The following is a 16,786-nucleotide window of genomic DNA, read 5'->3' as shown; positions in this document are numbered from 1 at the left end:
TGCAAGATGATCAAACCGGTCAGTCCCTGACTGCTCTGTAGAAGGCCAGATTCGGCGTCCCCTTGGGTATATCCAGCCGAAACAGCTTCCATGGATCGCCATGACTTTCCATGGAAGTCGCCTATACCCACGTTGGGTGAAGAGGCGTCGAGTGAGTGAGTGAGTGAGTGAGTGAGGCCAGATCCTGTAGAGGAAACTCAAATACTTTGGCCACCTAATGAGAAAGAAGGACTCACTGGAGAAGAGCCTAATGCTGGGAAAGATTGAGGGCAAAAGAGAACGGGATGACAGAGGATGAGGTGGCTGGATGGAGTCACTGAAGCAGTAGGCATGAGATTAAATGGACTCCAGAGGATGGTAGAGGACAGGAAGGCCTGGAGGAAAGTTGTCCATGGGGTTGCGATGGGTCGAACACGACTTCACAACTAACAACAACAAATGGGCAATATAAAAGCAATGTGCTTGTAGCAGCTCAGTTTGGCATCAGATCCCAGCAAATAAGCGTTTATCCATCCAACAAGAATAACCAATGGAGAACTCCTTAATAAGGGGCTTGTCCATGTCGCGACCACTTCCTCTACTTTATCCTTCAATAGAAGACTCTCTCCAGGTAAGTATTCAGAAACATTCCTCTGGGGTCTAGTTTCTCCCGAATGCAACAGAACTTCTGAAAACCTGGGTACATCTTCTCAAAATCCTTCCGGGTGCATGTATGGGCCTGGTGACAGAAAATATGTTTTATGATACTGGTCTTGAAAATGGGTGTCAACAAGCATAGGATCACAACATCTGCACAGAAATAATTCACCTATTACTCTCTCATGTGATTATATTGGCTATGGGTGCTGCAAGTTGTAACCCAAAACTTTTGGTAAGCATCCTTCAAAAATTCCTGGTAGTAATTACAGATGGATGATACTGTAAAATATATCACTTTGGTTATACATCTATAAATCAGTCTGTCTTCCTACAGTCTGCTTAAAGCACTTAGCCTGAATGGGTTGTAATCTCCCAGTTTCTAAATCAGCTCCTAGGGACACTTAGAAAATCTACCAGTACCTCACTGACATCTGCCATACTTCTGCCCCACCTGATTTTGTTTTGTAAAATCTTTTTAAGCATAAGAAGCTCTCATGATCTGAACCATAATTTATATTTCCAATTGTTGGAAATAAATCCCAGAGGCATTTTAGGAAATAAAAATATTGGCATCTGCAACTCAGTGCTTGCTTTCAAAGTTTATATCTTTGAGTATTTTAAAGCAAGATACTAGATAACAATTGTGAGCTTGTGTAGCTTTCAGTTGGACACACTGAATACATGCATATGAGAAATATAATTTAAGAAATAGAAAATAATCTACTCTACAGTGCAGGTTCCTTCAAACAGGTGGGAGAATCCACCACCTCCCTGGCAGTCTGTTCTATTGCTGAAGAGGTGTTATCAGTTGTTCTTTTCTTGATGTGAAGCCTAAAACTATATCCTAAGATAAGCCAAGAGGCAGAAGTTACCAGAGACATCAGATATATGAGAGATATTGAAAAAGTCAAGATGGTAGCATGCAACACAACATGGAAATGAATGGGTGGGACTTTGGTCTCATGATGCTAGACAGCATTTATTATTTCAAGTCTCACTTTAGACTGTCTGTGTCACAGCATTAGTGCATGCGATGCAAGGGCTGGAAAGGGCATAGAGATATTGTAGTCTTCCTGTGCACATTTTTATTTAAAGACCAATTGTGTTGCAGCCTAGTTTGGGCAAGAGAATTAATCTCTTGAAATTGTATGGCCTTGAAATTTCAAAGCAGTTTTTTAGATCAACTAATTTACATACTCATTTTACTTTTAATTATATTAAAATAATTATTATTATTTAATTCAAATCTATAAGAACGGAAGCAATTGTGGTAGGAACTAAAATGCTACAGAATTGCTACAAAATTGTTATATAGTCCTGAGCAGGTATCTTAGCTTTCCTATTTCAAGGCTGAGAAAAAAATGTCAGAACTCTATTGACTTAAAAAGGTAGAAGAAAATGTTTGGGATTCAAGCCCTGGAGTTGCTGAATTCCGTGCCTTCTTCATGTATATGACTTCTTCAGCAATAAAGCAATTATTCTAAGTTAGGTCCTGTTTTAAAATCTGTAGGATGGTGAGTATGATGCTATGATCAAAGCCCCACTTGTTTTTCATGTATATACAAAAGAGATGGGACTTGAATCGCAACACACCTGTCATTTCGCAAATCTCCATCCATGGAGACCCTTAGAGTTGAGCATATGAAACTTCTGTTGTGAAATCACTACTGAATGTATGGATGAATTCCTGCAGAGATTTATTGCTGTATCTGGTGGGAAGTCTGACAAAGCCCTGTGATACTGTTGGGTTCATCTTATGATGAACAATGATAGAGCAAGGAGTCAACCTTAGTATGGTAGCCAACTATGGGACAGCACATAGGAAATAATTGTATCAGGTCAGGTTGTCTTCTTAATTGATAAAAGACTACAAGGGGCCTCGGTGGCATAGTGGTTAAAATTCGTACTGCAGGTTTCTGCTGCTGATCACTGGCTGCCAGCAGTTTGGCAGTTCGAATCTGACCAGGCTCAAGGTTGACTCAGCCTCCCATCCTTCCTAGGTGGATAAAATGAGGACCTAGATTGCTGGGGGCAATATGCTGACTCTGTAAAACCGCTTAGAGAGGGATGGAAAGCTCTGTGAAACGATATATAAGTCTAAGTGTGATTGCTACATGCTCTTATTTTCATTTTGTGTTTTTTATGTGCAAAAATGATCTGACTCTGCAAGGGGGAAAGTGTCAGTATTTACTAGAAAACCTACTACCTTTGCCCAGTGTGGTCTCCCTCCAAACTTCTTCATGACTCCTTCATAGGCAAGCCAGTAGTTAAGGCGTGGAACATCTTTCCCGTAGGGCCTTGAGAAAGAAGCAGCAGCAGAAAGTCAGAACAAGGAAGAGATTCTCCCTTAAAGAACATACATATGTGTGACATCATTACAGAGGGAATCTTCTGATTTGCCACATCCTGACTATCCCCATCACCCCCATTTGGAGGGCATCCTGAAGGCATCTTAAATGTGGATTTTTCATACTGCCCTCATCATGGGGATTTCAGATACATTCAGCTCACAAGGAGCAACTTCAGCTCATTTATTTGATTTACAGTACCCAGTAGCTTAGTGCTATTTCACCACTAAGGGAGGGAATGGCTTTTGTTTTAACCTGGCTCCTTTCCAACAAGTCAAGATTCTGCAAGCCCGCATGGTTAAACAATCTTTCTTTCTTTTTTTCTTTTAACACACAAAGCCGAGCAGAAGTGGGAGGGTTGTTAGGTCAGGCAAGTAGGCAGTAAGTCGCAGAAAATGCACATGCCACAAACACTGGGTGACTTTGCTCTCTCTGGATTAGGGAAGGGGGAAAATACTGGTTCAAAAGTAGTGGTGAGGAGAGAGGTTGTGCACCTTTTGTAACCCGGTCGTCCTGCTGGATGGCTGTCAGCATGATTGCAAATGCAGAAGATACCTTCAATACTACTAGAGACGGGATAAGATCATTGTGGGGGTAGGACTTCTTGAAGAGCTTCACAGTCACAAAATGTTTCTGGTTATTCAGTCTAACTTTCTGAATTGACATATGTGCAGCCAGCTGGTAGAATGATCTTTAGGCTGGGCCCCTCCAGATACATTTCAACTTCAGGTCTACAAAATCCCCAGGTGGCTGGAAATTCTTGTAGTTGCATTTTCAGTAAATCTGAAGGGCACCATTGGCTGTTCTAAAATGGCTCTTTGTAGGAAGTAGGGTGTTGAGGGATAGAAATCTGTTCCTTTCTTCCCGAGGAACTCTGGGAGTTGAAGTCCACAAGTCTTAAAGTTGCCAAGGTTGGAGACCCCTGACATATCAGTAGTCTGGAACAATGCTTTTCAGATGGCTTTCTGGAGCAGTGGGGTTTGTTGGTGAGATTAATAATTACTGGTCAATTTATGCAGCACTCCTCTAGAAGTGCTGGAATGATCCTGGAGTGCTGCATAAATTGACCAGTAAGTCCACAAGTCTTAAAAGTTGCCAAGGTTGGAGACCTTGATATGTGGTACCGAAAGTGACCACATTGAATGTCACTCTTCTGATCATAACAGGACAAGTGTTGGATCAGAATGTACCACTACTTCTTTGCAGCTAAGGCTCGGCTTAAAAAAGAAATAGGGAGGATAGCAGAGTTTATATATTTTATTAATTTATTTTGGCAAACAGAAAACTCGCTGCAGGAGTGCTGGTTCTTCAGGGTGCTTTTCTGGTGATTGCCAACACCCCCCCCAGGACACCCTCCCTATGGAGCACCGTGAGGGAGGAATCTTCTGGAAATAAAGCAATGCCTATTGGTAGGAAGGGAACTTCCCTTGTTTCCCCAGAAGCTCTCTCTGTGCCAGACTCACAGATGGGAGATTCTGGGAAAGAAAATAGAGGTGTTCTGTTAGAGCCTGCCATTAAAGTTGAATGAAAGGTGTAGACATCATGAGGGGCCAAAACAGGATTCATTCATCCCTTTTGAACCACAAGTCTTTCATGTTTAAAGCTCTGCTTTTTTGGCCCACAGTTAATTAAGCTTCACTTTAGTTTTCATTGGCACCGAAAGAAACACTTGCCTCCAATTACCCAGCTTGTCTTTTCCAGTTATGCCTCCCCCCCCTTCTCACCTGTACATGATAATGTTGATGTAACAGCTATTCCTCTGGAAACAGGGGCTCAGGAGGAAGTCATCCCCTTGGGTGAAGCGCACTTCTACTGGGTAGTGGGCTACCATTTTGGGGTTAGTCTCCAATATCCCCTTTAGCTCCAGAAGAGCATCCTTTGTTTTCTCACTAAAAAAAAAAGACCTCTGTAGTCAAATCAGACAGTATTTTATAATGGACAATATTATCTTTCCACCACTATCCATGCCTTCTCATATGGAACCATGGAGATGACCTTGAAGAAGGAATCCAGATGTTGTTAGGCCAACAAGTACTACTGAAAGATGCATTAAACACAGGAGGGGGGGAGAGTATGAAGAATAGACTCAAACTCCTCATATATAAATAGGAGGGAAAGGAAAACGTAGGTACACTTGCCAAATTCTGTTGCTATATTCAATCTCAATAAAACAAGAGTTTGAGTCATCTTGTAGAGTCAGTTACTTGACCCAGTCTACCTCACAGTAGGCTGATTTAAGTCCATTGGGAGCAACCATTTGCTGTTGTTGTTCAATAAAAGAAGGGAATCCTGTCACCCACAATAGCATCCAGCAACATTTGTGGCTCTATTATTGTCAGTGAACATGGATAGTTACGATTTCCAGATTGTCCAAAGTGATAGCTACTCCGGGGGACTTTAAAAACCACTGTGGACCAACGTCATAGCTGGAAATGTCCATTAAATAAATGAGAGCTAATTAAAGGCATTCTCAAAATCCCTCGTTTCGAAACATTTTTTTTTTAAAAAGTTAGGAAATTATAAATAATAGAATTAACTTTTAAAAAAACAAATGCTATTCTCTTTAGGAAGAAGAAAGAATCAAATACAGATACATGATTACTTAGCTTGCTAGTAATAACCGTGAAAAGAATAGCACTTGAAAGTAGTTGATTGCAGACTGAATAGCTATGGCCCGAAAGAGAAATATAGTTTTAGGTCATAGAAGGATAGGCCATAAAACTAAAGTTTTCAGATGAAAGGGCGAAAAAAGAGTTCCATTATTCTATCCGCATCTTGGGAATGATGTCCCGTTCTGGGCAACAGTGTTTTATGATCAAAGCCAATTAAGTTCAGGGAAGAACAAATGTGATCAAGGGACCAGAAACAACATCATATGAAGAGAGAGTGAAGGAAATGGGAACTTTTAATTTTCAGAGACTAAAGCCATGGAGGAGATGATAGCACTCTTCAATCATTTTTTCTTCAGACACAAACAATTATTGTTTAATTACATCAAAGGCAAAATAGACCACAGAAGAGCAATAGCTATTCATCTGTAACTCTGTGACCTTAAATTAGTAATTCAGTTTAGCTAAGCTATCAGGGTTAGTAAATGTAAAGGGAGCAAGGACTCACTATGTATTTCAGCCTAAATCCTTGAAGGAAAGACAAAATACCATTATAAAAACTGAATTTAAAGATGGGCTTTAAATTCAGTGCCTGCCTTTAAGTGATTTGAAAATGATACCAGAATGGAATCAATTAGCAATTACAAGGCTATACATCCAATGGACAAAGGGGTAGAAATAAATACACTCTGAATTCAAAGGGAATCCAGAGCGTGATCATCATGCCAGACAAGCTTCACAGCCAGGTCTTGTTTCAGCAAACAGTCTGAATTCTGATGTTACATGTGGAACGGATTGAGTGTCTGGGTCCAGATCTGAATGACAAGGGCCAGAAACAGGGGATCCTGATGTCATCTCATCTCAGGTGCTTGGGATGGGTCCTCTAATGGCCTTCTTCTCAGCTGAGGATAAGTCAATGCCTGGAATGCTCTACCTGGCTCCATTGTTACATCCTCTAACCCCCGCAGCTTCAATTTTAAACTGTCTACCATGGATCTCACCCCATCCTAAGAGGTCCATAAAGGGGACGTGCATAAGCGCACCAGCGTGCTCACCGTCCCTAACAGCCCCATTTATTTGTATTCATTTCTTTCGTTCATGTCCATGTCCATATTTATAACTGCTATCTTGTATATGTTTGACAAACTAAGAAATGCAAAATACAAATAAGTCTTCAGCCAGGGGAATAACTAATCTTGTTTCGTATTCCTCAAATGCTTTGGACATCATCTGGTCTACTTTACTTTGGTCTGGTTTCAGTTCTTCACCCTGCTGCACTGGAGCATTATTTATTCTAAGACAATGATTTATATGGTTACTTTTTCCTTGTACGGAACTATAGGCAATATTTACGATGTGCCTCTGATCTCAGAGACCTGTTTCCTTTTCTTCTTCAACCTTTAAGCTCATTGTACAGTGAAGTTCTTTTATTACATATACTATCCTAGATGTTTATTTGTGTGTGTGTGTGTGTGTGTGTGTGAGGGGTGGGCTTCAAAAATTTCAGGAAGGGGTTCTCTGCCTGGTTGATCGGTGGGCGTGGGCATGGCCTAGTTGGCCGCCTACACCACAGTCGGGGGGGGGAGGTCATCTTCCCTGGCTCAGGAGGCCTTCCAGGAGGCTGGTTTTCCCCCTCCCCTATGAGCAGGCCCTGCACTTACCTGGCATCAAAAATGGGCCGTGTGGAGACTCCTGGGAGGGGAGGAGCAGGTGGGCATGGCCAGCCAGGGGTTGGAATTTGGAGGTTTTCCGAACTGGCCATAATTTTAGCTATGGGTTTTCCTGAACATGGGCAAACCTGTAGCAGCCCACTCCTGGGCTCGGGTGAGTTGGCAACCAACCACAGATCTGAAGACCATTTTAAGGTAAGTAACTTGAGATAAAAGTCTTCTCTTACTGTCTCCAACTTTCTACAGTCTGGCGTCTTTCACTGGGTGAGATTTCAGTGTTGACCATGCTATCTTGATGTCATGCAACTGAAGTGCTGAAATCCAACACAACTGAAGGGAGCCAGGTAAATAAAACTGCATGGTTCAGCCAATGACCAGGTGATTCGCTTAACAACCAGAATAACAGAGTTGGAAGGGACCTTGGAGGTCTTCTAGTCCAATCCCCTGCTCAGGTAGGAAACCCTATACCACTTCAGAAAACATTGTTGTTCAATCTCTTCTTTAAAACCTTCCAATATTGGAGGACCCACAATTTCTGAAGGCAAGTCCTTCCACAATTAATTATTCTGTCAGGAAATTTCTTCTAGATTGCTTCTCTCCTTGATTAGTTTCTACCCATTGCTTCTTGTGCTGCCTTCGGGTGCTTTGAAGAATAGTTTGACTCCCTCTTCTTTGTGGCAACCCCTGAGATATTGGAAGACTGCTATCATGTCTCCCTTAGTCCTTCTTTCTATTAAACTAGACATACCCAGTTCCTGCAACCGTTCTTCATATGTTTTAGCCTCCAGACCCCTAATCATCTTTGTTGCTCTTCTCTGCACTCTTTCTCAACATCTTTTTCACATCATGGTGTGTGTGTGTGTATGTGTGGTATTCCTATATTGCCCTGTTATCTTATATGTATATTCAACTCCCTCTCCCTCATTCTGTGTGTGTGTGTGTGTGTGTGTGTGCGCGCACGTGCATGTGTGTGTGTGTGTGTGTGATTCTACATTATCAATTCCAAACAGTGAATATACTCAATACTCCTATTTTCCCCATAACCACCACTTTGGGTACTGGATTAGACTGTGAGAGAGGCAGACTGGCTCAAAGTCACGGAGCTGGCTTCCCTGCCTAATAAAAACCTAGAACTCAGTCTCCTTTCTAGGTCAGCATCTTAACCACTACATCACTCTGACGCGATCTCGAAACAATTCATGAGAATCACCAACACACAGGGAAATAGTTTTAACTTATAATGGTAGAGGTCTGCATGTTGTATGTCAAATATCCTCCAGATATTGTGGAATCTATTGGTTTCTATTGGAGCGAGAGGGGGAGAGAGTCCCAATTGACTTACAGGGGAATGGCCCAATCTTGCACGTGCTGCTTGAATCGGCATTCATAGTTGAAGATTTTGTAGCTCACGTTCACATTTTCCACTTTGCCGGTGAAGAGGAGCCAAAAGAAGAAGCGGTTGATCCAAGATACCAAGAAGGGCAGGAATGCGCTGAAGGTGAAGGAGAAACAACAAGCTGAGAAGGACTAAGTCACTGTTGGAACACTTTGTCTGCAGGCTAAAGCCCTCGGAGGGTATAGTTGGCAGCAGGCATTCTCAAGCTTGGCAAGATGTGTGGACTTCAATTCCCAGAATTCCCCTGACAGCACGGGGAATTGGGATTCCTCTCCTGGCAGTCTGAAGGAAAACCTTTCCCAGTTTGGCACCTCCCAAATCTTTGATTACAACTCTGTGACCTCCTTTCCCCAATCTGATATCATCCAGATGTGGTGAGATTGCTTTGCCCATCATTCTCTGCCCGCCATGGCCAAGTTGAGTGCTCCTAGTCAAACATTCCTGGGCTGGACTGAAAAATATCCTGAGCTGCTGAAATTCTGCTTCCCTTGTTTCTACTTTGCAGAAGCAGCCAGGACGGCGGTGGTGGTGGTGGGGACTGGAGAGTCAATGCTGGAAGTCATCAAAGAGAGCTTTGTAGTGCAAAACTTTCACTGAATGGGCAATAAAAGCCTTCCCCATTGCTGCCTCTAAACAAGCTGTTCATGTCACAGAGATTATTCACGAACACAGCACGGAGTCTTTTTGTAGCTTCCAAAAAGGATGAAAAGGAAGCCATGTGGGAGTGGCAACACATGTCTAGAGCTGTTAGCATTTCTCCATGGCCTCCTTATTTAAGTACAAGGCTAGAAGCCCCAGGAGCTAAACAGCATTCTACAAATAAAGTACTGGGCTTGTAATCAACTTTGACTTGGGCTCACAATCAACTTTGCTATTCATTATTTCCCAGGGTGCATTCTAACAGGCAAAGAAACCTTACTATAACTCTTCATCTCTATCATGCCTCCAGAAGTTGTGAAACACTGGAAGTCTTTAAGAAGATGTTGGATAGACATTTGTCTGAAATGGTATAGGGTTTCCTGCCTAGGCAGGGAGTTGGACTAGAAGACCTCCAAGGTCCCTTCCAACTCTGCTATTGTATTGTATTGCATTCATTGTTACTGTATATATGGCCACTGATTTCAATAGAATAGCACAATTACGGAGCAATCTCTAGCCAATCTTGGCTGATTTTGAAAACCTATGCAAGGCCAGATTTGGTTTGATTTGATGAGAGACCACCAGGAAATATCTGGGCTGTGGTCTAAACTGAAAACCTTTTTAAAAAAGCAATGGCAAATCCCTTCAGTACAGTTGCCAAGAATATTATTTATACTTGTGAACACCATGCAAATGAGAATTTACTTTTCAACAAGTTATGGATGATGAGTGGATGGATGGATGGATTATGTACCATCAAGTTGTTTTCAACTTCTGGCAACCACATAGATTTTTCTCCATTGCAACCCATCCCTAATCTGTTCTTTCAAGTCTCCCAATGGTGTGTTTTGAGTCCATCCATTATGGGTGGAGCAATTTCTTTTTTCCACCAATTTTTTCCACCTCACAAAGGTGCTTTCATCTTCTGCCCACCAGAGGACAGCCTAAGTTCAGCTATCACTCTACTAGAATGAATAGGGAGATTTACAACAGTAGTAGGAGATTCTGCATGCGTCTGTCTGTGAGTAATCTTGCTTGATACATAGTGTGGGATGAAATCCCTTGACTTCCAGGAATAAAAATTAATCAGAATATCAAATAGACTGTCCCGGGTTGATATATTTTAATTCATTTTTGAAGGCTTGGAGAAGGGGCGGATACATTCGTGAGTGACAACTACAAGAACCCACCTCAAGCTAACCTGTATAGTAAACCTCATTGGAAGCAATGAGATATGAACCAGGCAAATGCAGTCCTTCCATCCACCAGGCAATTTTTGTTTTGAAGAGATGTAGAAACTAACCTGATCCAAAGAAGGAACTCCAACAGATAATATCCAATGGCATAATCCCAAAACCAGTTTGCTGAGGAAGAGGGAGACTGCAAAAACAAGAGTATTGGATTTTTATGAACTTGACACAAGGCTGGGGATCTGGCTTTTAAACCCATGGTATTGCGAGAACCACTTAATGCTAAGTTCATCATAAACCCGAGCATGTATCAACATGGAATTGATTGATTGCACTGATATCCCATTTTTTTGTACATTTCAGAGCTCATACAGGGTCTTAAACGGGGTCCTATCATCAATTTATGTGGCACGACAAAACCGCGCTCGACTAAGCCGCGTCCGATTAAACCATGTCGCTGACGTCATCAACAGGGCGACAACAGCGAGCGTGGAGAAAGAAGGGCGCTTTAAATAGCGCTTTGAAAGCAAGCCGATTCAATGTAAGGTAAGGGTTAGGTTTAGGGTTAGGTTTAGGGTTAGGTTTAGGGTTAGGTTTAGGGTTAGGTTTAGGGTTAGGTTAAGGGTTAGGGTTAGGTTTAGGGTTAGGTTAAGGGTTAGGGTTAGGTTTAGGGTTAAGTTAAGGGTTAGGATTAGGGTTAGGGTTAGGTTAAGGGTTAGGTTTAGGGTTACGTTTAGGGTTAGGTTAAGGGTTAGGTTTAGGGTTAGGTTTAGGATTAGGATTAGGTTTAGGGGGGTTAGGTTTAGGTTTAGGGGTTAATTTTAGGTTTAGCGTTTACAGCGTGCTTCTGTCTCCGCACTGTTGTCGCGCTGTTGATGACATCAGCTATGCGGTTTCGTCGAGCGCGGTTTTGTGGTGGAAACTTTTGTCTGAGAGACCGAGTGATTGATCCAAACTTCACATAGCAAATTCCATGGTTGGGTTTCTCTGGTCGAAGCCCAGTGCTTTAACATCTAATTTTAGTAGGACAGACCAGTCTCTTTCAACTGGGCACTTTTGAGATGGTCTGGGAACAGTTGATGGAGATTAGCATATTTGTGTTGTGATTAGATGTAATTTCTTGATCTGTAGAGTGATGACAGTTATGCTTTGCCTAGCAGGGAGGTTGAATGGGGGGAAAATGATAATGGGTAACCCAACAGACGGTTTACCCATTATCATTTTTTCCCCATTCAACCTGTCCTGTTGAAATGAGCAAGACTCAGGTCACCCCATAGCAACTGAAATGTTCTTAATCCCTGCCTTCCTAGTTTTCTTTCTCAAATAAACTTAATGGCAGGTGACTTTCATCAGGGTAGCACGTACTCACCTTGTTGGTATGATCTTGGTAGATGATGCTCACGTTGTCACTGTGAGGGAACCAAAGGAAGCGGAAATACTCAGATTTCTTCAGGTGATTATCTAGGTTGTCAAGAACCTACAAGGTGTTCAAATTGAGAGCGGAACGGACACATCTTTAAATTGGGTGATATTGCTAAAGTTTCTAGTTTGGTGGGTCACTTGTGTGACATGCTGAATAATTCACGTTCAAGAGTGAAATTATGAATTTATTACTTCTCACCTTTCCTCATGAACCTCTAGGAGGAATGCATCATACCCTCTCCTCCATTTATACTTACAACAGCTGTGTGAAATAGTTTTGATTCAACATTAATGACCATCCCTCTCACCCCCAAGAACTTCCATGGTAAGGTTAACCTGCATTTCCCTACTTTTATTCAATATTTTAACCATCACACAGACACTGCGTCTCCTCTACAAGAGCCTGATTTTTCAGCCCATTAATTTGCTGCAAGAAAAGGACACAAACAGATAGTCTACACTCTTCCTAACAGCAAGAACAGTTCAACAGTGGAAACAGTTGTCATCCTTTTCATTGAGTGGACAGTTACGTATCTTCTGGGGATGTTTAACTGGGATTCCTGGCCTGAGTAGAGCAGTGTTTCTCAACCTTGGCAGCTTGAAGATTCACTTGCTGGCTGGGGAACTGTGGAAGTTGTCACGGTTGAGAAATACTGGAGTAGAAGGTTAGATCTGCTGGCTTAAATGTTCCTTCCTGCCCTAGGATGCTCCAGGGAATTCTCATCAATATGAAGATCTCAAAAATAATGCAGAAGAACAAGAACATTCACCTGGGAGTTTCATATAGGGTCTATAAAATGCAATTTTTACACTTTAAAATATTTTGCACTAAAATATTTTGGGATCAAATCTTGGGTGTTTCCCTCTGCCCACCTTCTAAATGTTTTGCTAGCAAAATTTGATAATTGAAACTTCATGCCACCATTGTACAAGATCAGTAATTGTTCTAATTAATTGCTGCTTCCTGCCATGAACCAGTTTAAGGTAGCTTAAAAATAGAAAAAGAGAGTAATCCCAATACTTCCTACGTGAAAGGTTATAAATTTGCTCTGGAGATGGGAGCCAAAATTGCAGAATTAATACATCAGAGGGCCAATTTGGTGTAGTGGTTAAAGTGCTGGCTTAAAAAGCAGGAGACTGTGAATTCTAATCCTACCATAGACATGAAAGCTGGCTGGGTGATTCAGGGTCAGTCATTTTCTCTCAGCCCAACCCAGATTACAGGGTTATTGTTATGGAGAAAATAGAAGGAGGAAGGAGTATTATGTACATTACTTATAATGTAATAAAGATGGGATAAAAATCTAATAAATAAATAATCTAGCAGCAAAACTGACACAATTGAGTGTCAGAGAATTCATGACTGGCAGAGACATGGTACAAGGTCAGCCAATGAATAGGCATAGCAACAGATCAGCCAATGGGAGCTGAAACAGATTGGAGCCTGGGTGTGGTTTAGCCCTGCAGCTCTGTGTGCTGTGCTGAGAATTGAAACTGAAACTAGTCTTGTATGTATTATGCTCTGTGCTGGAAATGAAACTAGTCTGCACCTGCTGCTCTGATCTGAAACTGAAGAACCACTCTTGGTATTGTACATTTACTCCTGTGTTATTATGTATATAAAGAAGTTAATGAATCCAGCTGAATCAGTTATCTGTGTGTGCTTTCTGGATGCGATTTGTGCAACAAACTCTGATATTGAGGACTGTGTTACATCAGGCTTTCTCAACCCTGGAGGAGCCCTTGAAATAATTTTCAGGATCAGGAAACCCTGGCATCTTCTCTAACTGCAAATCATTGCTAAAGAATAGGTTGAATTTTCTCAGTTCCTTTCTGCAGCCAAGGAATTTGATTTACTGTTATATTTTCACCAGCTTTTAGTTATCTTAAAATGGAAAGGTAGCTACTATAGATTTCTTTTGAAAGCCAGGAAAGAAAATGCCCAAAATGAAAGAAGAAAGTAACCACTGATTTTGCCATCCCTCTCACTGAATCCTATGCCTAAGAGACCATGGGAACTAAGAAGCACAAATTAACATGCAGGAACTGAAGGAGGAGTAAAATATATTGGACAAGAATGGTCCAGGGAGAGAAACAAAGAAGGTGAGCAGCCACGGAAGCTCAACAATTCACGTATAAAGAGCATCTGTTTGTACAACCTAATCTGGAAGCCCATGTGCAAAATCAGAAAAATGAGATATATATGTTCCAAAGAAAATCATGGCACAAAGAAAAGGAAAAAAAAAGGTGGGGAGGGGGAATCTTTCTCTTAATTTTGCTCTCTCCAGCTGCTTCAGGGAACAGGAAATGCTTTGAGGACAAACAATGTAATATTGAAGCATATTTAGGGAGATGCTGAAAATCAGTCAAAGAAGAGAAAAGAAAGAGGCCACTCTGATTCAGGTATTACATGAAGACGTGAAACCACTGTCTTCTGCATCACAGGCCAGCATTTCTCAGGGATGTAATGTCTGATCCAGGTCATTCATAAAATTATGGGCTCAGATTTAGGTCTTCTGGACATCTGCATCCCTCTTTTAAAATAGGAAGTGCTGCTCTTTCTGCAACTTGTCCTTGGTGAATTAGAAAGTCCAGTGTCCAGCTTATAGGCCTCTGGAAGCCTATAATCAGAATAGGAAGCTAACAAGTCCCCCTTATTAATGGTCCTGCCTTTGCCAGTATCAGGTATTCAGAGATTCAATTGTTCTGAAGGTTTAATTCCATGTTTGTAGTTAATTGCAATGGATTAATCCACCATACATTCATTTATTGAAGTACTAACACGGAGCACCTTTCAAAATTTGGTGCTTGCCAGATTTATTAGACCATATGGTGGTTCCTAAACATCTAACATGGTTGATTGCTTGGCTGGTTGTGAGTTATGGGAATTATAGTTCTTCTGGGAATGAGATGGGGGGTATCTAAATTAGATAGATCAATGGATGGATAGATGGATGGATGGAGGGATGGATAGATAGATAGATAGATAGATAGATAGATAGATAGATAGATAGATAGGTAGGTAGGTAGGTAGGTAGGTAGGTAGGTAGGTAGATAGATAGATAGATAGATAGATAGATAGATAGATAGATAGATAGATAGATAGATAGTTAGTTAGTTGTGGCTGTAGCTGTAAGGATAGGGATAGGGATAAAGATAGAGAGATATCAAGATAGATATAGGTGTTTGTAAGTTATTAAGTCTTTCAAAGCTGCAGCAACCACAACAAAAAAGCCAATGAGGAGAAGAGGGTGAATTCAATTGTTTGAAAAATTGGCCCATTCACCCCTATTTCTTGTAGGCTACTAGTTTCGGTAAAACTGCCCACTCAAGGTCTCTATATTTCCTGAAAAAATAGTATATGAGAAAATCTATGCTTGATGGTCACATCAAAGACCTATTAAGTCATCCTTAAAGGTGGATAGGAATATAGTAGACTTTTCTTGCAGTTGGTCGCCTGGGTTTGGTATTCAGAGGACTCATTCTAACTTTCTTCTTCTTCTTTTTACGATCCTGCAATCCCCTTTATCCGGATGGAGTTGGGGGTGACTGAATGGAGCTGAGAGTTTACTGGCCAGATGCCTTTCCTTATGCCTAAGCGGAGTTCGCAGCAGATATTTTCTCTTTGCACCCTGATTGAGAAACATCTGTTCCTGCCTAAGATTGATCTCTCAACTTTCCAAATGGGAGGCAAGTGTCTTCACCTCTCGGCCACTTTTTGACTCTTCCTAGCTATTTCTACACATTTTCCTCATCTTTATTGCCATCATTTATCAATTGTCCCCCAAACACAATTCTCTGGGTCAAATATGGATTAAAACATGATAATCAATGGCCAATAAAATCTAAGTATTGAAAACTGCATGAACACTAGACAGTTTGCAATAGTAACAGCATCATCCTTGGAATAAACTTATTCCATATACTTGATTAAATGTCCTTGGAAGCCAGCTCAGGAAATTCCTGTGCGCTGTATCTAAGATAACTTTCCATTAGTCAGATGAATTGGACAATCTCACTTTAAAAAGAGAAAAAATATCTTTGTATTTATTTTCTCTACTCCCTGAATAATTTTACACACCACACCTCACCTTTTAAACTAGAAATGTTCTAAAGTTGTCATTTCTCCTCCGAGGAAAATTGCAGCATGAATTGAGCAAAGTTATGAGGCAAATTGTTCTCATCTGAACCTTCCCCTGCTGTCCCCCTCCAGATGGGTTGGGACAGCACAGTCCCTTTTGACAATGTGGGCTGGGAATTTGGAAAGCAGCCCATCTGCCTACAAAAGGCTGCTGTAAGTTATTTGTAGGTCACAGAGACAGAGAGACCAAAATAGCATAGTTTGAGCCTGGTCATTTAACAGATTAACAGAGTTGGAAGGGACCTTGTAAGTCTTCTAGTACAACCCCACACCCAAGCAGGAGACCCTACACCATTTCTGACAAATGGCAGATTGGACTTCCAGTGATGAAGCTCCCACGACTTCCGAAAGCAAACTGTTCCATTGGTTGATTGCTCTCCCTGTCAGAAAAAGTCTCCTTATTTCCAGGTTGAATCTCTCCTTGGTCAGTTTCCATCCATTATTCCTTGTCTGGCCTTTGGGTGCTTTGGGTAATAGCTTGACCCCCTCCTCTCTGAGGCAGCCCTTCAAATATTGGAACATGTCTCCCCTGGTCCTTCTCTTCACTAGACTAGCCATGCTGATTAACTGCAAGCGTTCATTGCATGATTTAGCCTCCAGACCCCTAATCATCTTGGTTGTTCTTCTCTGCACTTTCTCTAGAGTCTCAACATTTTTTGTATAGTGTGGAGAACCCTGGGTTGATTTATTTGATGATCCATTTGTTGGTTGGCTGTCCGCAATATTCTCAGG

The 16,786-nt window shown here is 41.5% G+C and overlaps 1 protein-coding gene across 1 annotated transcript in view; it reads right to left on the bottom strand.

The window, feature by feature from the left end:
• Positions 1–182: 182 nt before the first annotated feature.
• LOC106552982 (L-gulonolactone oxidase) overlaps positions 183–16,786 on the bottom strand; it is a 37,834-nt gene continuing 21,230 nt past the window's right edge. The window contains exons 6-11 of the mRNA XM_087717435.1: positions 11,861–11,968; positions 10,605–10,681; positions 8,609–8,758; positions 4,712–4,876; positions 2,846–2,936; positions 183–718 (exon numbers count right to left, since the gene is read on the bottom strand). Of these exons, the coding sequence (XP_087573561.1) occupies positions 590–718; positions 2,846–2,936; positions 4,712–4,876; positions 8,609–8,758; positions 10,605–10,681; positions 11,861–11,968 (720 nt within the window). The 3' untranslated portion in view covers positions 183–589. The remainder of the gene's footprint in view (positions 719–2,845; positions 2,937–4,711; positions 4,877–8,608; positions 8,759–10,604; positions 10,682–11,860; positions 11,969–16,786) is intronic.

This window comes from Thamnophis sirtalis, unplaced genomic scaffold (assembly GCF_051295495.1).
Source record: "Thamnophis sirtalis isolate CommonGarterSnake01/CBP01778 unplaced genomic scaffold, rThaSir2_p1.2 scaffold_6, whole genome shotgun sequence".
Taxonomy (NCBI): Eukaryota; Metazoa; Chordata; class Lepidosauria; order Squamata; family Natricidae; genus Thamnophis; species Thamnophis sirtalis.
This window is presented reverse-complemented; position numbering and strand designations above follow the sequence as displayed.